The 23,788-nt window shown below is 30.2% G+C and overlaps 1 protein-coding gene across 2 annotated transcripts in view; it reads left to right on the top strand.

The window, feature by feature from the left end:
• The window catches only part of LOC107456656 (1-phosphatidylinositol 4,5-bisphosphate phosphodiesterase classes I and II), a 384,337-nt gene that overhangs the window by 196,372 nt on the left and 164,177 nt on the right, over positions 1-23,788 (top strand). For both annotated transcript variants that reach the window (XM_016074583.4, XM_016074582.4), the window contains exon 3: positions 6,975-7,043. In XM_016074583.4, the coding sequence (XP_015930069.1) occupies positions 6,975-7,043 (69 nt within the window). The remainder of the gene's footprint in view (positions 1-6,974; positions 7,044-23,788) is intronic.

A 23,788-nucleotide genomic window follows, 5' to 3' on the forward strand; every position in this document is an offset into this window, starting at 1 on the left:
CGGGAAAAATATTACATCCTTTTTTTGTTTCAATTTTATTTAAAATGTTTTTTATATTCAACACGAAATAGTAACTTGAAATAACCATTCGTGTTCTGAAGATTTTATTATAGTTCAAGTAGTTAAATTGTATGAATAACCTTCTTACTCAAACCATTTTATAAAGCAAAACTATTCACTGGTTTTGCTTATCGCTGCTTTTGTAGCAAGGAATAAATATTTTTATTATGTGGGTTGCAAAGCTAATCTGACTGCTTATTTTAGGGCAAAGTTTGAAATTTTTTTTTATACGAGTATGAATTGATAAAATCCCCTTGATATGTTCATTTTAATCAACAGTTTTACTAATATGATGTTAAAAATTTGTTGTTGTTGAAATGATACTTGAAATGATTCTGAAATAGGATAAAGATAGGGAAAATATAGTTTTAGGTGCTTAAATCGATGAAACAATTTAAGGTATATTAGTCATTTACTGAAGTTGTGTTCTAGTTATGTTTAGTTTATGTAAAGATAATAATGTAGAAATTTTTTTTTCCAATACGACTCGTTTTCTTTATTAATATGTGATAAACATTAATCTGTTATAAATAATTCTTAATAATACGCAGAAAGTTATGCTGAACTTAAAAATTTCTGATGATTTATTCAAGAAATATTTCTAGGGTTCTAAACTAGATTAAAATATTTTAATTTTGTTTGCGACGACAAATGTTAAATGTACTACAATAAATGTCGCACAATGATGCACCACGTAAGAGTAAAAATGATTTTGTTACCGCAGAGATGCGAAAAAAGTTTAACATATTTTTTTAATTGGAATTTATAAATAACATGCTCCAGATTTTTTTTTCCAGTTTATGTAAGACGGAAATGATAACAATAATAAGTATCTCTCCTGCATGCCCAGCTACACCTTGCTTCATTATAGACACGATACATTGTAAAACTTCCCATTCCACAAATACCGGGTGATTCACGAATTATAAAAAATTCACAGCTAGATTTTGGTCAAGGATCGGTAAATGTGTTCTAGTAACGGACCGTAAAAATAAATTCATCCCCGTTAAGCTAAAATTACGAATAAAAGTACTAATTTGCCCTTAAATGCTTTCTCGCAAAAAATGTTGTCACTGATCGCAAATTGATGTTACATTGGTAAAAGTTATCTTTCGTTCGGGTCTTGACTCTGTTTGACACTCAGGAGATTGGTTTGTCAAATCAAAGTGAACAATGGAACTAGCCATTTAGTACTGCCATCTGTTCGTGGTAATCAATGTAAAGGGAGTGTGAGCGAGATGCTCTTTGGCTCTGACTGGTTTCAAACCATGGACCTTTATGTCTGTGGTCTGAAACCGTAATCAGCATAGAAAAGCGCGTAAACCAAAGAATTGAGTTAGGAAGCTTTATATATTAACTGTATAATTTAACGAACAATTTAAATAGTTTTTCTGAAGTTTGTTACTATTATGGCTAATGACTCTACAAATTAATGGTCAACTCTACTAGTTTTTTTTTAGTCTGTCTGTTTTTTAAGGTGCTTGTCCAAGGAAACCAGGATTGAAGACCTGGTTTCTTAAGACAAGCGCCTTCTCTGGGCGTCAGTGAGAAGTTGACGTACCGCTATCGCCAACGAAATACAGTTTTGTTAGCTCAGCGTAAGCAGTCGGTCCAACGCAGACATTATCTCGCATTGCGCATGCGTTTATAACGTAAGCAAATATTTATTTTTGAATTTGTATTGATTTTTTTATTGTGGACCAGTGCTTTAGAGAACAAATAATGACTTTGTCCGAGAAAAAACACATTATAGCTTAGCTAAATGAAGAAGAAGAGAAAGAAGAAGCTATGTTTAATGTTAAAATCAAAATCTTTGCTGATTTCAATGCTCTGTTGGATGTTGTGCGGCATTGCTTCGGTCGTTAATGTTACGTTGTGATCCAACTGCAGTTGATTCGGACGTCAGTCGTCGTTCAAGCTGAGCGTTCGATGACGTATGCTGTCTAACTCACAAATTGACCAATCACGGGTTAGCGCTCGCTTCAAGCTGACGTTTTGCAACGCCAACCTGTCCTAAGAAATACGAATCTGAGAATTTTCGACAAAAAATATTGGCAAACCTCTAATTAAAATGAAATTAAGATAATTCAGGTAAATTAAAGGACAAGGTCAAATGCACATGAGTAAGTAAAAAATGGGGAAGTGGCCGACGTAAACATTTCCCCACATGCGTTGTTATGCTCATCTTGAACCTTATGATATGCCCCACCTTTCCTCAAAGTTCATAACTGCTGCACAGAATCATATTGTACATTAAGTCTATTGCTTATTTTTTTTCTTTATAAGTATCTTCAGCAAGTTTTCGAATCAAAATATTAGCAATTTTAGTGAATGTTTTCAACAAAAAAAAGCTATTCAGACACTCAATATGCATTTTAATGTTGTTAAAAACCCGATTTGTTGGAACTATAAATTTAAATTTAATTAAAAAAAAGGAAAACCCTAGCTCCATTAACAGGGAAAAATCATTACTTTAAATTAATGGTGTAGTTCCTTCCTTTCTTTCCTTTCCGCTTCCCTTACTAAACTGTTTCCATTTATTAGAGCCGCGTCTAACAAACACAATTCAAATAGTAAGTCCTGCTAACTTCCCTGCGCAGAAAGAAAAACAACCCCAACCGACCTTTTCCCATTGACAGGCTTGCAAGAATAACTGATTTTATGACACTTTTATAACATCGTGTAAGACAGAAATAGCGCTATTAAATCGGAGCCATATAATTTTTACGACCTTTCAGTGGCTGACGCATTTCAACATCACGATAAGGGTTTGTCTAATAACAGCATTCCGAACCACAAACAGCAATAATAATTAAGTTTGATGTAATATCGTTGAAATAAATGAACTATTTTAATAATCCCAAGTCAAAACTTAGCCTCCATTCACTTCCCTGTCCCCTTCTTTCCCGAACGGACACATTATTAACAAAAGAGACTCCGTTAACTGAAAGTTGAGTATTTGGATATTGCTGTTTCGAAAAGAAATGTTCAAGAGAATGACGTCAACATCAATACTAGGTTGCTTGGCAACAATATTAACTGTCTCATCGGCTGATTTTGTTTATTAATTTTGGAATTTGAATTCGAAAGAATTTGAAATGCATTCGCTTTTCACTGAAGGAAAAATATTTGCTGGAGTGATTTTAAAATGTTGTGTTGAAATTGCATTTCACAACAGTATTTTTCATTTCCGTTTTCTATTTCAGTTCGTCTGAAAGGTTAATGGAAAAACACGAGTTAAATGTAAATCAAGTAACAGTGTATTTTATTAATAAAAATTAGTATAAGTATCTGAAAATAAAATTCTTTATTAAGTTGCATTATTAGATTATATCACACAGGATCAATTCTATTTGACACGATTAATTGCGCATTAATTTAAATGCAACAAATTACTGTACAAAGTTGTGGATTATTGTTAAAATTCTAATGATGCTTCGTGTAAAATGTTTGTTTTTAGCTTTTTTGAATACCGTTTTTGTGTAAACAAAACTCTATACGGTCTGAGTGGCAATAACAAACAATTTAATGTTTAATGTATTTTTGAGTCTTTGTAGCTAAAAATAATTACGCAACGATAACAAGGTAAATGTTTATTTAATATAATTCAATGAATATTTTAAAAATTAAATTAACTTAAAGGTTTTTTTTAAAAAAATAAGGTATTTCATTTCTGAGTTTTTTTTATGAAAAACCTTAATAATAAAAAAATCTTACTTAGTCTTGATGTTTAATTATCTTAACCTGCAGTTATGTCTAATTAAAAACATAAATCTAAATCTAGATTATGCTTTTCTTCTGGACTCAACAATGTTTAACGTAAGAACAATGCTTTTATTCTCAACTACAAGCACATTATTAATATTGTTTCACTAATAATATGTTTGTATCTTGAAACAAAATTATAAATTTCCAACCTTTTTTAAATTACTTCTCATATTGCATTACAAATATTTTCAACGCCCCCTAGAAAAGTATGCCTTTTTTTTTTAATGAAAACATTTCAGGTAAGATGCACTTTAAATATGTTAAAAACTATTGTTGACCCATACATTCATATCGGAAATAGTATTTTTTTAATAAATTTTTATGAAGGTAGCTCATATTTCAAAGTGTGTGCATAAAAATAAATTTGCTTCATCACCCTGCAATTAAAATTAAATAATCAATAAAACAATATTTCTAAATATTCATTGTTGTTGTTGTCGTAATCCATTGAAAAGTGTGTAATTGTTCTTGTATTCCAGTGGTGCCATCTATGGCCAAGAATTCGACTCTTAGTACACTCATATGTCAAATTCGTTTATGGGGCGAACCCATTCATACATCCATTCATTCAGCTTGTAATTTCGACTTGAACCAGAGAGCAATCAATATCCAATCCAGTACCTCCAGAGGCGCAATTTGTTATGGAAACATGGAGGATTTTGTGATCCGATAGATTTAACGTGCACCAGTCACCATTTACTACACGATGAGTCTTCGGCCGGCTGGATTTGAAATCCCGTTCTCATGAACGGAAGTCCAGCTCCCTGCCAACCAGGCTATCCCGGCTTTAAATATTCATCTAATATTTTATATAGGACAAAAGAAAAGTACTTCATGATTTTAATCTAGTCAACCTGCAATCTGTCATCAGTACTTTCCAGTACGCGTGCATTGCAAAACATTTTTGTGTATCACAACGCAAAAACTGGTGGCAATTCCTTTACTCCAAAGTTGTGTTGTGGAACCCCATACATAACAAAACCCTTGAATCTAGCTGTTTCAATACGTAAAGAATGCTCTTTAAACGAACTTGGTGTAAAGTACCCACCACTTATTTTTTTTTTCATTCAGTAACTCTAAGATTTATAATTACGGTAGAATATAATACACATAGTCAGTAAAGCTATTTTTACGATACAATATAGAGTAACAAATTTTCACCTTTTCTGCTCAATTGTAAAGAATGGATTTTAATAACAGTTTACATGAGTAGTTTGTCAAATCAATCTGACAAGATGATTGAAATTACTTTGCAAATAATTGACCACAATCAACATACACTGTTGGACAAAATTAAGAGATGGAATTCATTTTCCCAAATATCTCAAAAAATACTGAATATAAATAAATGAAATTTGGTATGGATATAGCTTATTCCATGATAATAAAGTATGCAAAACAAAAATGAAAGTGCCATTCACTGGCAAGACCTATTACCAATAAATCCAATGTAGTCTGAACTTAAGGATAAAAAATGACTATAAAAGTGAGACTTGTACAGTGTGTGTTGCCTCTAGTATGGTGTATGGTCACCCCTGACAGACAGACAGCATATACAACGAGTATGCATGCTGTTAATAAGGGAAAAAGGAGGACTTGTGGAAGACTCTCCCATTCTTCCACCAGAGCAATTTTTAACTCCAGAATGGTTCTGGGGGGAGGTTGACGCATCGCAATAGCTTTCCCAAGAGCATCCCAAGCATGTTCAGTAGGATTCAGGTCAGGGGATTAGGCTGGCCAATCCATTCGTTGAATATCCTCGCTTTCCAGATACTCATCAACTATGAGAGCCCTATGTGGTCGCGCATTGTCGTCCATAAAAATGAACTCAGGACCAATAGCGCCCCTGAAAAGACACACATAGAGGTCTAGGACCTCCTGCCTGTACCTCTAGGCATTCACGGAACCATTGTCATACACATGGAGCGGTGTGCGGGTATCTTGCATGTGCGAATGAATGTGCGAAAATGCTTTTCATCTCTTAATTTTGTCCACCAGTGTACTTGATCAATCAACAAAAAGGAATGAAACTTACTTGGTATTAAGAGGCTATGATCAGTTTGTCATTAAATTTGACAAGAATATTAAAGTTAATTGAAAAATAATTGACTTTTTTCTTGCTGGGGTCGATATATAAGCCTAGTTAGACTTCGATGCCCGCCATCATAGTTTGAAAGTCAAAAGAGTTCATAACTTCAGAAACAAGTTGATAACTAAGTAAACTCACTCAGTATGTGTAGCTGGAGTCTTCTATGTTAGATTATATCATTTCTAACGCAAATGAAATTACAATTTACCTTTATTTTCCAAAATTTATAGAGCACCAAAAAAAACACATCTTCCATCCTTTTGCCAACCTTGAATGGCGTAAAAACATATCTTGGTATGCGTTTCATCAATTATTGGCGTTAAGATTTTACTACACACTTTAAAGTGTGTAGACTGCTTGATTTGGTAGTAGCTTAAAATTAAGTAATCATTCACATAATTTTAGAGTTTTTCAACACCAAATTCAGTTAGGTATTCCACCACAATTTTTATAGTGCAGTTTTATTTTCACTAGAGTGTCATAAGGCTCGATGAAATAAAAAGGGTATTGCAGAAACTTCGTGCAGAATTCTAAGGCAACTAATTTTGCAAGAACAAGTATTTTACAGTTACAAATAAACAAGTATTTTTTTCTTACAAAGACAATATTTGACTAGTTAAAATATGTTTCAAATTTCAGGACCTCTGAACATACATTACAATGTAACTAAGTTTTAATGTGATATTTAAAAAAAACTATAGCAGTTCGTATTGTTTATTATTTTGTACGGGAATTTCAGCTACTGAAGAAGAAATGTAAAAATAAAGTATTTTTTTTTATAGATACAATTGACCTAAAGTTAAATTATCGCATTTAGAAACAGCGTAGAATGAGACTATACACTGCTCGTTTTATAGGATTTAGTTAGGAACACTTTTACCTTTTAACTCTTGATCATAGCATGATAACAAATCACGTTTCCAGCAAAATTAACTGTCCTTAAGGCATGCGAAAAGGGCTTTTTTGTGTTTTTCTTTCTGATGTTGAAAAAATATTGTTAAATGAAAAGGTTAAAAAAGTAATAAATAAGCATAATTTTATTCTTCTCTTTTTACAGGAAACTGATTTTTTGGAAATATCTTCCATTCGAGACTCGAGAACGGGGAAGTATTCCAAAGTGCCAAGGGTAAGTGAATATAATTTTTATCAATTGGATTTTTTTTTAAAAAAAAAACTTTATGGCTGATTGACGTATACAACTTAAGTCAATTATATTACAGTATTAAAAATTGATTATATTGGGAATTGTAGTACAATATTTCCTGCCTTAAGGAAAAGAAAACAATATCTTTAAATGAATTTAGAGTATTTATACAATCCAATTGTTTCATTAAAATTTCCACTTCAGAGCTCTTTCAGTGTTGATTAAAAAGTGAAAGATATTATAAAAGTTTAAAATTTTTTTTTTACTTTTCATGATCCAAGATTTTTTTTCTGATTGTCCTTAAATTGTCACTGAAGTTCAGAAATTTATATTAGAGTTTTTGACTCTCTTAAGTTTATACTCAATTTCTTATTCTTAAGAGATACAGAGTACCATACTTTCAAAATCGAAAAATCGTATTCAATATCTCTTTAAAATAATTATTTATTTAAATCAATTTATTATTAATCATTATTTAATTATCCAAATAGCATTTTTAGTACAATATTAGAAACTCTATCTTGAAAAAATTTGAAAAAAATTATCTCTTTGCGGAATTAATAAAAGTTTTATTAATTATAAATTACATACTAATAGTTTAAGCATGTAAGTTTTAACGGAATTTCATGTAGCATTTATTTCTTGCCAAGAAAAAAAAACTGTTGACTGGTTAGTTAACACACTGTAAAAAGTGATGTCTAAGCTTAATTAATATCACATTTTATGAATAAGCTTGGATATTAAAAATATATTCAGTGGTTAAAAATGATGGATAGAACATCAAAATCTGTTTGATTGCTGGATTAAAGTACCAAAAAAGTAAATGAAAGTAAAGTGCAGGTCTGTCTTTAAACTGCAATCAAGCCAGTTTAAGTGCTTCATGAGTCTACCTTCCTTAATTGTGATTTGTTAAATTTCGATACAGTTTTTTTTCTTTCTATTTTAAGCTTAAATATTAATTTGCAGCTCTATGCTAGTATTTATTTTTGCTTTACATTTGACAAGGATTCTAAATGTACATATATTAAAGGAGGTCGTCACGAAATAACGATGCGATGAATTTTTAAATTCCCTGGAAGAGAGCAAACAAGTGGGATCTACTAAACGGCGAGTCCGTGAAGGAAAACCAAACATGCCGAAGGCGGCGGGTACAATATACAGGTTCAAGCTCGCCAGCTTTTGTGAGGTTGGACTTGCTTTTGAAGGCTGGTTGATTAAATTTTATGTAAATTTTTCGTCTTGGTAATAAATAATTATTCATAATAATAAATAATTATTCATAATAATAAATAATTAATAAATAATCTTGGATAATAAATAATTAAACTTTTATTTATTACATCACATAAAAATTTATGTTAGCTAGATATCATATTTTATTACCTTATTGAAAAATTAATGCATTTAATTTCTTCAACATGTTATTTTAAATTCTTTTACTTCAATAAAAACTTAAATTGTTTCAATAAAATCTACAATTATTCATAAAACCGTAGAAACAATTATTTTCCAATCTTAGCCTAATAGGCAGTTGCTTAGTTTCACGGAGGTTGTAGAAACCCATAAATTTATCTCAAATATATTTTGTTTTGGTATATATTCTTTCATGCTCTCACTAAATGGGAAGGGTATTTCATTAACTTTTGCCACATGAAACGTTATCTTATTTTCTTTGCCATCGAACCGCAAGCAATAAAATTTAGACAATAAAATGTATCGATACATTTTTCGTTATCTTGCTCGAACATGACACATTTTATGGTATTTTCCAATATTAAGAAAGTGGTTCTTCGAGTTGTTGTTCTCGATATAACTATTTTTTACAGAGATTTAAAATTTAGTTTTGCTTTTTTTTCCACCTGTGTCGTATCTATTTTAAAAGATTGTATTTGAAGAATTATTTTAACAAGCGAAATTACTACGCCTTATGTAACTAGAGATTGATTATTATTTTGTTGTTGTTGTTAATTTTATCTTTTTTTATAGCAAAAACAATCGTTGATAAATCTGGTAAAATTACTTCACTGAATTTAAACCCCTCATATGGTTATTTATTCGTTCATATGGAACCATTTTATCGGAAATTACAGTTCTCAAAATTATAGTTCTAGTATAGTACTCAACACATTCAGTAAAAATTGCAGAACTGAAAAACACATTTAATTGAATAAATGGTTTTTACACCCTGCTCTAAGATTTCATGGCAAAATTGCCAAATATTACCAAATTTTATAAAATATTATAAAATGAAATTTTATTGTTAATTTCAACAAAATCATTGCCAAAGCGTTTCGGTGAAAATTTCCATGGTTCTTGATTTTTCCATAGAGATAGAAATACGATAAATTTTACCATATTCGGATAGTTTTGACCATAATTAATTTATTAAGCTTGTTTAATAACTTTTTTGATCAAGTTTCAAAACAAGTAATTAAATAAAATTCAAACAATTGACTAAAAACTAAAAAAAAGCATTTTAAAAATGTTGAAACATGTTTCGCACTTAAAGTTTTCGATTATCAGACCAATATAGTGCTTTTTTTTAAATTATTTTATAGTTTGAAAGCAAAAAATAGTAAAAAGATTAGTTAAGGTATTCTATTAGTTTCTAATTTTTTGAATAATTACCAGATATACCCAAATACAATTCTGTTTGACAGAATTTTACATATTATAGGATTTTTTGTGGAATACAGTGGAGGAATAGTGTGGAATAGGAATTACAGTGCTTAATTTATCATTCACGCACTAACCATGTAGAAATGTATTTATAGAACCTTGTATTTAGCATGAGTAATGACCAAAGTGGCCCTTTAAATATTATGATAGGTATACCATAACACCAGGCAGTTTTGAGCATAAAGTTCTCTTTGGTGAATATAATGTAACCCAGCTTCATTAAAAGACAAGAGTATTGCAAAATATCTAAAACTAATATTTTTAGAGAAAAGTACACTCAATTATTAAGAAACTAATATATAGTTATAATTGAAAAGCCAGTGTTCCGTTATCAAAAATTTTCGTAAACGAGATCAAATGAACTACCATAGAATTTCACTGATCAAGTCTATAGTGTTTCTATTAAACTAATTGTGATTATATTTTAAAATTTTGAATGTCTGAGTGATCAACACACAAACAATCTGGGTTGGGAAAATCTGGCTCTTTTAGACTTTCTAGTGTCAAATGTAATTTTGTCAAGCACAGAAAAGTAGAGTGCACAAAAAACAGACCGCAATGAATCATATGATCTAATGATTAGAACTTAAAGTTCTAGGGTTCAATCTCACGCGGGTATAATCTCAAAAATCTTAAGTGCATTAGTGCATGAATTAGTACAGGGAATATTTTAAGTTATAAAATCAGGCACAAAAGTGTACTATTCTTTTTTTAATAAAGTCGTAATTTAAATTTTGAATTCTCAGGAATTATTCAACCTATTTTACAAACAATTTGTATTTTTCCATGTAAAACTAAATTTTTTAAAATTACGTAAAAATTTGAATACCTTGCAATTCAAAATTCTTTCGACTATTATTAAATAAAATAATAAAATAGAATTAAAATAATAAATAGTAATCAAAAGTTATTTTTTGCAGTGAATTATCTTTAGATAAATGGCTTTTATAATTGTGTTAAAAAAAATTTCAATTTGCTTTAAAAGTTTTCCAGATATGGCGAAATGAGAACAGAATAAAATTAACATTTACTGCTCTCCTGCCAAATTATTATGACTATATTTCCCAGACTACCTTTCCAGACTACCTCCCCATATTTAGGGGGTCAGAAATCCAATATCAGCCTAAAAAAGGCATGTTTGTTCAAAGAAGACTCGTTTTTGTTCATGATTTCATGAATTAATATATCGTCTGCACTAATTAATTATCATATTTGAAGTTATTTCCTCAAACCATTCAGATTGAGCCCTTGAACATGAAGATCCGATTCAGGATGGTTCATTTTTTTTTCTTGCTTACTGTAACTATTAAAAGCTGCTCACACTGGCATAATATGGCAAGGTACAATTTCATTGCCAAGTTTTATAGTTCCTCTTTATGATATTAAAGCATTTTGGTTCAAATTGTTAATACTGTTTACCGAAAATTCGGTCGCCACATAACATTTTTTAGGGAATTGCATATGCCATTTTTATAACTTTTGTGAGTCAATAACGGTTGTTTATGACTGTTAGATAGCTTTTTTCTTATCCTTAGCAGCACAATTTATACTATTTATGAAAACAAAAGTCATAATAAAGAAAAGCAACAGTTTAGTAAAAATAAAATGCATTTGGGATCTAATTTTTTAATATTTGAAACAGTATCCTAATGTTGCCTTGTCTTGATTCATCATAATAACAATTATGCATTGATTATCATGATTTATTTTCGATTAAGTTGAAAAAATCCTGGATAGTCAGATATTTTTTAACAAAACTTAATAATTTATTTAAATATTTAAGCTGTGTGTAAGTTTTAAAGCCCAAGGAATTTTTAACAGCAAAGATATAATATAAGGCTTAAAAGTTAGCTTTGGATCGAGTTTAAGGTGACTTAACATTGGCTTACTTTACTTTTCTTGGTGATAGAGATTAGAAAAACACCTTTAATTGGCTTCGTTTAAACCACATGATTTGTTAAATGTCAAAGATATCTCTTGTCTATGTCAACTTGAAAGAAAACGTAACAAAGAACTATTATTTACAATTAAAAAAAAGCGTAGTCAAGTGAAAGGAAATATTACCACAAATGATTGTTATGGCTTTCAACCTGTTTTTTTCCTCTCCAATTCACCGTAGGATTATCATAAAGCTGAAATTAATGGTTTGATCTACGATCATTTTTTTATCCCATGTTTTCATATTCTACGACATATTTACCAAAAATATAAAATAGAATAACTCATTTTAATGTTGTCAAAATCCGTTATTTTAAGTGAGCAATTGTAAAAAAAAGAAAAAAAAACGCAGCCTTTTACAGTATATCATATCAAATAATTCGACAGTTAAACAGACAGAATTCGACAGAATTTTACAAAAATATAAGATTTCAGTTTTAGGATTTTTAAAGGATTTAGGATTTTTTTATCGTAATTTTTCTAAAATTTCTAAAATAATATTTTAGATTATCCTAGTTTCCCTTCTCTTGCCTTTATATCAACATGTATATTTTTGGATACTTCATTAAAATCTAACACCAAAGTTATAAAATAAATGAAATACCTTAATCGTAAAACTTTTATATAAATATTTAATAGGAGAGATAAAAACTGAACAAATAGTTACAAATAAATTTATCTAGATATTTTACAAGAATCTCTTTGCTTTATTTTATTTTAACTATGTTTAGTCACGTATGTTTTCATGAAACAAGAAAAACAATTTTTCACGCTTCAGAAAGTGCAAAATTCATATTTATAGATTAAAATTGTGGCTATAAATGTCTTTTACATAAATCACAATTAAAATAAAAATTTTTGGTTCGTAGAAATGCCATAAAGCGCCATGCGGAAGACATAAATTTACGTGCGTGCTTCAAAAAGTTTCTAGAATTTGAATATTTAAAGTTATTGAATCGTTAAATGCATTAAAAAATCCTGATGCCCCTATAGTTATTGGCAATTACTCTCGCGAGTTTTATATGCTATGAATACATGATTTTGCTTTTAATGTAATTAATTTTTCTTAGATTACTATGCTGGGGAAATAGATAAACTTAAAACATATTTTTAAAAGATCGCACAATACATAGAGAGATTTTAAAAGCTTTAATAAATAGCTAAAATGCAAGGAAATGTTATTTTTGTTATAAAAACTATTCTTTCATACATAAATTAATTATTTGTTTTACAAACTGGGCAATAAATAATTGATTTAGTTATATGGATTTAGAAAGAGTATGTTTTCTGTCTAATAAAATATTACAGTATAAAGCTTTAGTTATTCAAATTATAAAGAACTCTTAATAATTGCTTGAAAAAACTTGTATTTATGTGATTGCATTTTTTATTTATCCCTTCAGCTTATCTATTATTGATTGTCCTTCGTTTGCCGATTGATATCTTTAAATAAACTAAATGTAAATTACTTATAACATGCAAACTGCATACCGATGAGAATTTAGTTGTAAATTTCGTGCCTGCTTTTGTGTTAAGTCTTTGTGTAAATATATTGAAAGAATTAAAATCTTAGTGAAAGAATCTTTGTGAAAGAATATAGAATGTGCCACTTGAAAGAATTGATACTTGACGGTCTTGTGTTACTTGAAATTGATTGGAAAGAACAGTTGCTAACGTAAACAAATGCCACGCCTAAAAAACTAATCAGGATCAAGATTCCTACACTGCTTCACTTGCAGGTATCCCATTATACCGTAGTAAAGCGACATTAAGGGACTACTTGGGAACTTGATTATTCAAAGCAAAATGATTAGCTTACAAGAAAGGTATTCTAAGGAATATTTTTCAATCGAGCTGAATTTCGTGTGATAGAAAATTATTTTTGACAAAGAATTTAAGTGGGTTTTTTATATTTATTTCTTTTTGGACATTCGAAGTAATATAAGTGTTTTAAGTAATATTTTTCAATCGAACTGAATTTTGTTTTTCAAAACGATTATTTATAACAAAGATTGGAAAATAATTCAAACATGAATTTCTTTTTTGTTTATTTTTTTTGGGGGAAATTCAAATATTTATTTTCAAAGTGCAGGTTTTGATGAAAAAATTAAAAATTAAACAGTGAATTTTTGTTAAATAAATGATAAAATTATTTTTTATTAAAACCATTTTAAATGCTTTAAAAAGCAACGTAATCAGCAGAAATGATCTATTTTAACAACAAGATCTGTATATTTAAGTTTCTATCAATTAAAAAAAGGTATTTTTTATAGTAAATACCGTTATTGTCATCGTATAATTTTCCATCAGCAATCCACTGCTGTCAATAATTTCTCGAGAATAATGATTAAGTAAGAAATTATTTAATTGTTCTTTGTAATATTCAACCGAAACAGTCAATTAACCGTAAAAAAAATTGTTTTCAAAGTGTTAACTTGGAAAAATAGTTTGACTGTTTTCACCTAACACGAATAAACAACCAGAATTTTATCCGCATCAACTAGTCCCACCTTATGAAACCACTTAGCTCTTTATATGTCGGTATATACTTTAGTTGAGAGGGATAATCCGTCAATCTCATGACCGGTTCATCATCAGTGTTGACACCACAATATTTCTTCCATTCCTTCAACGAAGAATTTCCAGTTTCCAGCATCCCACAATTTATTGACTCTGGATTATTGGAATGTGAAACTCTCTTTCAGGCATAGATGCTGATCACAGAGCTGCTTAACACAAGAAGCCTAGCATTTCCCATCTTTCAAGATAGATGGCGATATCATAAAAACTAATTACACCCCAAGATTTATTTGTCAAAACATAACCACAATCTGATTCTAATGCCTATTATCTAACGAAAAACCAAACATAACCTAACCTAAATGTCTAGTTGAATTTCATTTATATGGTTTTAAACACTGCTAATAGTAAATGGTTACAAAACCCTATATTTCAGTACTCAATTTTTTAACCGCATCAGTCATAAACGGTTTCAAAATCGTATTAGTAGTCAACGCTTTATATAATATTCATGATATTGTTATACGTAAGGCAATGTCTATTATCGGTAGCCAGTGATTTGTGTATATCAAAAACCGGTGTTCGCTGGATCTGGCGTTGTTCTACTTGTCTTTATTTTTTTTTTATAACCGTCGTTGAACAGCCGACTCAATGTTTGGATTTACGATTGCCTTGTAATTTTGTAATTTTGTAATGCCTTGTAATTTTGAACCCCATCCAGAAGACAAGGAAACTCCAGGATCAGATCCTCAGAGATATGATTTGTTATGGGAGCATGGAGGTCTTTGCGACTCGACAGATTTAACGTGCATCAGTCACCATTTACTACAAGGGGAGTCTTCGGCCGGTGAGGATGGACCTCTTGGATAAGATGGGCCCAGTGCCCTACCAACCAGGCTGTTCTACTTGTTGGCAAATTTGGCTTCATGGTTCCTACAACCCAGTGATCCCAAATTTTTATTTATTTATTTATTTATTTTTATCGCATCGGATTAGTTAACGTTTGATAATTTTAGCACTGCCCGCTGACAGGAAGGGACGTTGATTGATTTAAATTGTTTTTATTTTATAAGTTTAATTTAATTGCATTTAAGCATGGCTTCAAAGCATGAAAAAAATACAATTGCATCGAAAAATTAATATAGAGTAATTTAACATTCAAACTCACTGGGATGCTAAATGGGTGAGAACTCAGAGTTTGTTTCTTTGCAACTAGACGGTTTCATTTGGGGGTAATAAGAGACAATTTCTTCCAAATGAAACCGTCTCGTTGCAAGGGGTTAACCGAAGTACACTGTTAAAATTTTCATTCTAAAATTATGGTAAAATAACTGTCAGCTGTCTGTCCATCCGATTAACAGAAAAGTTTCCGGTAAAGAACATTTTTTTTCTTTATGATTTTAAAACCATTTACAAAAAGTATGGTTATAAAACCATGAAAAACTACGTGTTATTTTTAACCATTTACAACTAGCATTTTTCAAAAACTTAAAAAGAAATTAATTATTTAACTAGACATAGGAGCTCGGCTTTTCGTAAGGTAACGGTCATTGGAGAGGGACGGTAACTGGAAATTCTTGAAGAGAATGGAGGAAATATTGTGGTGTCAACACCAGAACTCGAACCCCAATCCACCGGTTGTGAGATTGACAGATAAGCCCGCTCCGCAATGTTATGTACGCAGTTCCAAAGAACTAAGTAGCTTTATTTGGTGGTTCTAGTTGGTGCTATAAAATTCTGGTTGTTTAACCGTATTAGGTGAAAGCAGTTAATACACAGTTTTCTCAAACTTAACAATTTGATTACCATTTTATTTATGGTTATTTGATTGTTTTGATTAAGTATGGTAAGATAACCATTCAGTAAATTTTTATTTAATCACTTTTTCAGAGAAATTTCTACCAGTGTATGTTGCTTTTGTCCAGTTTATTCCGTTGTTTTGTTTTAGATGCTGTCGCTGATTGGTTGTCGGAAATGGCGATAGAAATTTAAGATCTGTGATACCAATCGCAGGGTTGACCTCTCGTCACTTACAAGTCGCACAAACCCGAAAGAAATACACCACAGTAAATAAAATTAAAACTAATATAATGCACTTTGGGCGGTTCGATACCATTTGGTCGATCTGGGGGCCCGGGACCACTACTATAAACCATTAGTATTGAAGATTTTTTAAAAATAGAGTTTAAGGTACTGTTATTTAAAGCATAATAATGTAGAGTTAGAGAATTAAAAATTTGTTTAAGAATAAGTTGAAAATGAACTATGATTATTATTAAAAATTAGTATTAATTAATTTTAGTATTAGAGAATTAAGGAAATAAACACCTTGAAATTGAGATGCTGTTTGGACGAATAAGATTAAGCATATTTATGTCTAAAATTACCACTGACGGTTAAATATAGTATTTCTTTAATTTTAAATAACTTATGTTACTCTGCATATTTGTTCCTAGCACGTTTTTTTTTGTGACCTTTAAAATTATAAAATTTCTTTGAGATTTTGCATCTGTTCGATAAATATTTTGTTACAATGCTACTTTTAAGATAGCACGTGTTCAAACAATGAAAAAACACATTTTTACCGGATTGCACACAAACAACTCAACTTACAGAAATGGACACAATATCGAAATGATCCAGAAAATATTAGCAATCTGCACAAAACTACGCTGTGCCAATCGGTGAAGTCCTTCAAAAAATATTAAGGATAACTAAATCTGAAACAATAATTTTCAACAATGGAATTTTGCCTTTTCGTGCTGGAACTACATGACACCGGAAAGTGGTAATTATTCACAAATTAATCCATAAAAAGTTTCAAAATGCAGAAACAAATCGGTTCAAATCGGTGCTCTTGTTCTAGAATTATTGACGAACATCATACTGACAAAATTTCACTTTTATATATATAAAAAAAATCAGGTAAAATTACCGTAGTGTATAGTAATGACAATTCTGGAAAAAATATATAAATCTGATAATAAGAATCAGAAAATACGATTTTTTAACTATTCATTCGGTTATTTTTCAGTTCATATGGTAACGATTTATCGGAAATTCTGGTTTTCAGAATTATAGTTCTTATTACTACACATTTAGTAAAAATTACAAAACTAAAAAGTAAATATAATCGAATAAAAGAGTTTCATGCTATGCTCTAAGGTATCATGATAAAATTACCACGTTAAACAAACTTCATCACATATTTAAAAGCGCTGTTTAATTGTTGTTAATTTTACTAAACTGATTACGAAAAGTCTTGGAAAAAATTGCCGAGCTTTCTTATGTTTCCATCGAGGCAGACATACGGCAAATTTTACTATATTCTGGTAGTTTTGACCTACTTTTTCCTTAGTTAAGAGAAGAGGTAATCTTTTAATAACTATTTGGTTAAGAGGGCAAATAAAAATTGAGATAAATTAATTAAAGATGAAAAAAAATGAATTGCATTTGTGAAAATAGCATTGCATTGATTGAAGTGTAAATTTAAATTGTATTCGTATAAAAGTGTAGCTGCGTAATAAAAAATGACATTTCTATTCAGGTTGTTCATAATATTTTTTATTACATCCTATAGTTTCTTTGAAATACTTTTTTTTAAGCAACTGAAGTAGCAAATACTGTAAAGCACAAAGCATGTCTTCGTTTAACCACTTCCTGTTCATTGCCTGAGTAGGATAAAATGATAGATCTTAAGAAAAGTTTTAAAGAACACTTCTAAAAGAATTTAACAGTTTCCTTTTAAGACGGGAAACTTTTTTCTCGCAGCATCTATTCATTATCCTTTTCGATTTGGGGCGCGAAGCTTCGAATTTCGAATCCTGACTTGTCGATTACAGACAAAGCATTTTTTTTTTTTTGCCGATTTAACAGGTTTCTTTTCCATGAACAGGGTTAAAAGAAAACTTTGGAGTAGAATGATTTTTTTTTGTTATTTTGTTTTAAATCTTTTGATTTTCTCTTCTTTTAAAGAATGAAAATAATCAAATTCTATGCAAAGGGCAACTGAGCATTGAACACTACCACACAAAAATATGCTTAATGGATTCTAGAAAAATTTGTTTTTCACAGTGGAGTTTTATTTTGTTATCCTATAATTTTTTTTTTATTTCTCATACCATTTTTCTTACAGGACTGAAATTTTTTTTTTATTTCAAAACAAAGCGTTTTCGTGGAACATTCATTAAAATTTTTTTGAAAAACATTTGAATAATTTATATTTTTATTTTCCGTTGTCTTTTTCAATTTTTACGTACAATAAATTTGCAGGATTGTTTTATAAATCCTAACACATAATAATATATTGGACGCATTTTTTTTTTAAAATATTGAAGTTTAGATGCTATTTTTATAATTTTAGTATTATACAATAAAAGGGGAAGAAAGAAATATTTTTTATAGAAATACAGCAAATAATGCAGAAAGAAAATGGAATCTCGTTTTATTCACACGAATGCCGATTCTCTTGTTAATTACATTAGTTCCTCACCACATTTCTATAGCACGTGGAAATACATTTTACCCTGGTTTAATCCTCTCGGCTATAGTGTTTATTCTTGTAATGTTTCCCCCCTTTTTATTCTCTCTCGACTACTGTGGTTTATCTTGTACTCTTTTTTCTCTTTTATTCTCTCTTGGCTACTGTGGTTTTTCCAATTTTATTTCTCACCTTTAGTTTTTCAATTTTCCGAAACCAACCTTGCATTTTATATTTCAAATCACTTTTGTTTCGTCTCACACCTGTCTGGCAAATTTTGAAAATATGCGCCTAATCTTTAAACACTTGAAGTATGTTAACTGCTATTTCCAATTCAGGTATTTTGGAATGAAATGAAGTTTTTAATCAAGTAAAAATTATATCAGTTGGTAGTTTTCACAGAGACAATATTTTTGCTTATTTGTGCAAATACACTTTAAAAAAAAACTCATTAATAATGGTCTGTAAATTATAATTGCAAACATCTCTGCCTTGAATTGCACAAACATGAATTACCAAATACTTTGTCAACTGATAATAAGTATTTATCATCTGTAGAATCGTGGGATAGATTTAAAACTTTGTCTTTCCTGTAAAAAACAAAGTAAATGTAAGAAAAAAAAAGAATTTTATGTAAACGAATAAACTACTGGCCAAAAGTACATTTCAGGCTCATTCGAGTTCATTGGTTTTCAACATGGCTACCATGAATGTCAACACTGTCACTTTCGAGCAAAAAAGCAATGAGCGAGTGATTTTATTCAAGGCAGAAACGATCTTCTGACCTTGACCTTGTACACAAAGGATTCAATACAGTTCTATGCAAAATAATCTAAAGACGCAAAGTCGGATCAAAGTCGTGGTGAATATCATCCAATCCAGCACTGTGGACAATGCAAGTGTATTATGGGGAATGAGGGCAGAATTTGGTAGGGTCAAAAGATCACAACTTTAATATCATATTGCAGGAAATTAATTGTTAGTATTTAAACACCTGAGACCGGGATAGCCTGGTTGGTAGGGCACTGGGCCCATGTCCAAGAGTTCGTGAGTTCGATCCCAGCCGGCCGAAGATTCCCTGAGTAGTAAATGGTGACTGATGCACGTTAAATCAGTCGAGTCGCAAAGTCCTTCATGTTCAATCAATACCTCTGGGGGTAATGATCCAGAAGTTTCCTTGTCTTCTGGATTGTTTCCAAATCGCAAGGTTACAGAGTTGAACATTAATAGTCGTAAACCCAAAATTGGGTCGGCTTTTCAGTGACGGATATAAAATATTGAAACACCTGCATAAATTTAATTTTCTTAAAAAGCCTTAAATGAAAGGTGGCACAGGGAACGGAAATTTTTATAGTAATGCAATATGCCCCCCTAGTGTAAGGCAAGTTATTTTTCATTAGTGGAAGTGCTCAAATGCAGTATTTTATTTATGTTTCAATAGCATTCTTTTTGCTTCTTAAATGTGAAATGGTAAAGCATAATACAATAAGTACTCCTGAATTAGAATCGGATTCGGTCATTTGCCCGACATTCGGTTTCCCGACGGATATGATTGTCGAAAAAGGCAGGATTGTAAGAAAAATAACTAATAGTTAATTCTGGTTATACGCCCGGTGGCTAAGTGGTAGCGCTCCCGTGCCCCAGGTCCTGGGTCCAATCCTCGGTCAGGGTTGACTCAGTCTTTCATCCCTTCAGTGGGTCGATAAATGAGTACCAAGCATGCTTGGGAGCTAAACACTGGGGGTTCCGTGTTCGGTTGACCATCTGACCGGAACATCTGCTCTTGCACCCCAGAAACTGAGATGGGTGCAGTAGGCCTTGGCCCTCTATGCGCTGTCGCTCTACTGAGTTTAGTTTTAATTCCGGTCAGCTTTAAAAGGTTAGTAAATGTATTATCGAACAAAGGAGATGTCGGGTAAATGAACCTGTGGGGCAAACTTCCCTGTCGGAAAATTGAACTGTCAAGCAATCACACTTGACGGTCAAATGAGTAGTCGGACAATAGAGTCTTCGGGCAACTGATTATCGAGGAAGTGTAACAGACCCATTAGAATACAGAAACACTAGCAGGAAGTACTTCTTCCTTCCTATTTTATCCTCAAAACGTAGAGGGTTGTGACATTCTTTTACAAATGACAAACTATATGCATGCATTTACGCAACAAAAAAAAAAAAAAAAAAAAAAATGCTTTTTCCGCGTTTATGAGTTATTTTAAAATTTTCCTTTTTGCTGTGCCATCTTACGTGTTTTTTGATAGTTAATTCAGAAGTTTCATGTATTTTCCGATCTGAAAAATGTGAACATGAAGCTTAAAATAATTGAATTCATGTGTTCACATTCATCAAAGGAGATTAAAGGAAAATGCATCTATTTTTGTAGATTACTATTTTAAATCAGTGTTTCTTAACCTTTTTTTATTCTTTTATGTTTGGGACTCCTTGATCTTGTATTCCGACTAACTGGTTGCAAGAATCGTTAGTGACAATAGATTGTTAGAATAAATAGTCAACATTAACGCTATAAAATCTACGATTAAAAATGAAGCACGCAATTATTATTCAAATTACTGAACTTAATGAATAATGATGATGATAATTTATACCGGGAGTTAGTATATAAATATAATTATCTACTTTTATGAATAGTCGTTATTCAAATCACAACTTCTCTTTTCATTTTGTTTCATTTCCTACAAGTTGTCATCGGATGCATAATAAAACAAACAAAAGCAGCGCTTTTTAATCACAAGACAAGTAAACAATAAATAATTTCAATTGTTTTTGATTTAAAAAAGTAGCAAGCAAATAATTATTGTAACTTTAATTCATTGTATTGACACAATAAGATTGTTTTGACATCAGATCTTTTGACTTATGAGGAGAAATTAAATGTTCAAAACAATGAAAAGTTAAAACTAAAAGGTAATTATCTGTTTTGTATATTAAGTGCTCCTCTCTAAAATGAAAATTATCACTAGACTATTATTTGTTTGTCAACATAAATTCTTGAAAATTTAACATTGATTAATAAAAATATCAAAAATATTAAAGAAAAAGAATCTTAGTTATATTTTACTCATAATTTAATTGTAATTATAATGTAATATTAATCTTAAGTTAATGTTAATTATAATGTTAACTATAATTTGCGATGTTAATGCTAAGTTTATGTTAATTATAATGTTAACGATAGCTTGCAATGTTAATGTTAACTATAATATGGTGTTAATAAGAAGTTAGCATTAGTTATAAATCATTGATCATAATTTGGGGTTAGTCATAATTTGATGTTAATAATAAGTTCATGTCAATCAATATTTAATTTGAATAATTAAGGTTTTACATAATTTGATGTCAATTGTAAGCCTAAGTTAATGTTAATAGTAAGTTAACAAATAACATAAATGAGATATAAACATAAAAATATGGGAGAGCAACTTGAAAAATAATAAGCATTATTTTCATCACAAAATGAATATTGTTAAAGGTTAGAATATTTGCGATTTATTTAAAATTAATCAACGAAAATTTTAATGCAATTTTGCACACAATTTTTATTTCCCTGATAAAATATTATTTTCCATCTTTATTTCTGGAAAAGAGAAGCTAAAGCAATTTTAATAAAAAAAAAATAAGCTATCTAGTAGTACAACTGCCATAATGTTCTGCCGTCTGGAAAATAGAACAATTAACACAAGCGGCACACTTTATCGACTAGGCAGCAATAAATGAATATTTTAATTAATTGCGACATCAAAAGGTAGGGAGTGGAGTCTTTTTGACTTCATTATCGTCCATCTGCTTTTAAGTTTTAAGATGGCAACCGAGAGGAAAGACTTTTATACCATCGCCATCAAAACGAATAATTTTACTTCCGAAACTTTAATTTCGGTTCTCGAATCTTTAATGACCAAATTATTTATTCAAGTGGAAAAAAGTGCTTTTAGCTAATTTTAATGGGCTAAATCCTGAAATGTTATAGCTTTATTTTGAAAAGGAGATTTAGATTTTAGTTATAAACTGTACAGAATGTTTCATGTTGAATAGATTTCACCTGGTAAAATAAAAAAAAAAGAAATCGTAAAACTTAAAATTCACGAATTTAACAACATAATTTCAAATGAATTCTGTAACATGCATTATAAATGGATGTATGCGTTAACATATACATAAGTTTCGAATATTTTCTGAGTGTAATGAGAAACAAGCAATTAATGAATGATGAAAGGTATAAGGTTATTCATCTCTAATTTACTTTTTTATCTCTAAATTAGCTGCTGTAATATTTGTTTATGATCCCTTCTTAACATTATCTATTATTATTATGTTTCAGACTATATTACACTGGGGAACAACATTTTTGTTGCATTTATACAAATACTCCACTCACAATAGAGGTTTAAATTAGTGCATTAACATTCAGTTAATTAATAATTCCTAATGCACATTTAGAAAAAAAAAATTATGGTCAAAACTACCAGAATATGCCAAAATTTGTCGCGTTTCTGTCTCTATGGGATCACCAAAAAACAGGTAATTTTTAACGAAGCTCTTTTGTGATAATTTTGGTAAAATTTACAATGAAACAGGGTCTTATAATATCTAATAAAATTGTGCAAATGCGATAACATTTAATAATTTTATCATGATACCAGAAAGCAGTAATAAGCAAAAAAAAAAATATGTAATACTGATTTAAACGCATTGTCCTGGGGAAATAAAAGTTAACTTTTATTTTTTAAATTAAACTGCAAGCTGAAATTTTATATTGGGTTTTTTCTTAGTACGATAGATTTGATATAATACATACTTAAAGTGCGTAAAGAATTGATGAAAAATTATGTTTCATTTATAAAATTAATATGATAATGCATTGATTTTTAGATGCATAGCACGAAGAGAAAAAAGAGTCTTAAAAAGAAGAAACGTTTTTTGAGCATGTACGCTGGTAGAAATTTCTCGGAAAAAATGATTAAGGGATAATTTATTCAATATCTTACCATGTTAAAAAAAACAGTCAAATAACCATAAATAAGATGATAGTTAAACTGTTAACTATGAGAAAAGCCGCTTATTAATTGCTTTCACCTAATACGGTTAAAAAATCAAA

This window comes from Parasteatoda tepidariorum, chromosome 8, assembly GCF_982258835.1.
Source record: "Parasteatoda tepidariorum strain Cologne lab strain chromosome 8, Ptep-v5.0, whole genome shotgun sequence".
NCBI classification, from domain to species: domain Eukaryota; kingdom Metazoa; phylum Arthropoda; class Arachnida; order Araneae; family Theridiidae; genus Parasteatoda; species Parasteatoda tepidariorum.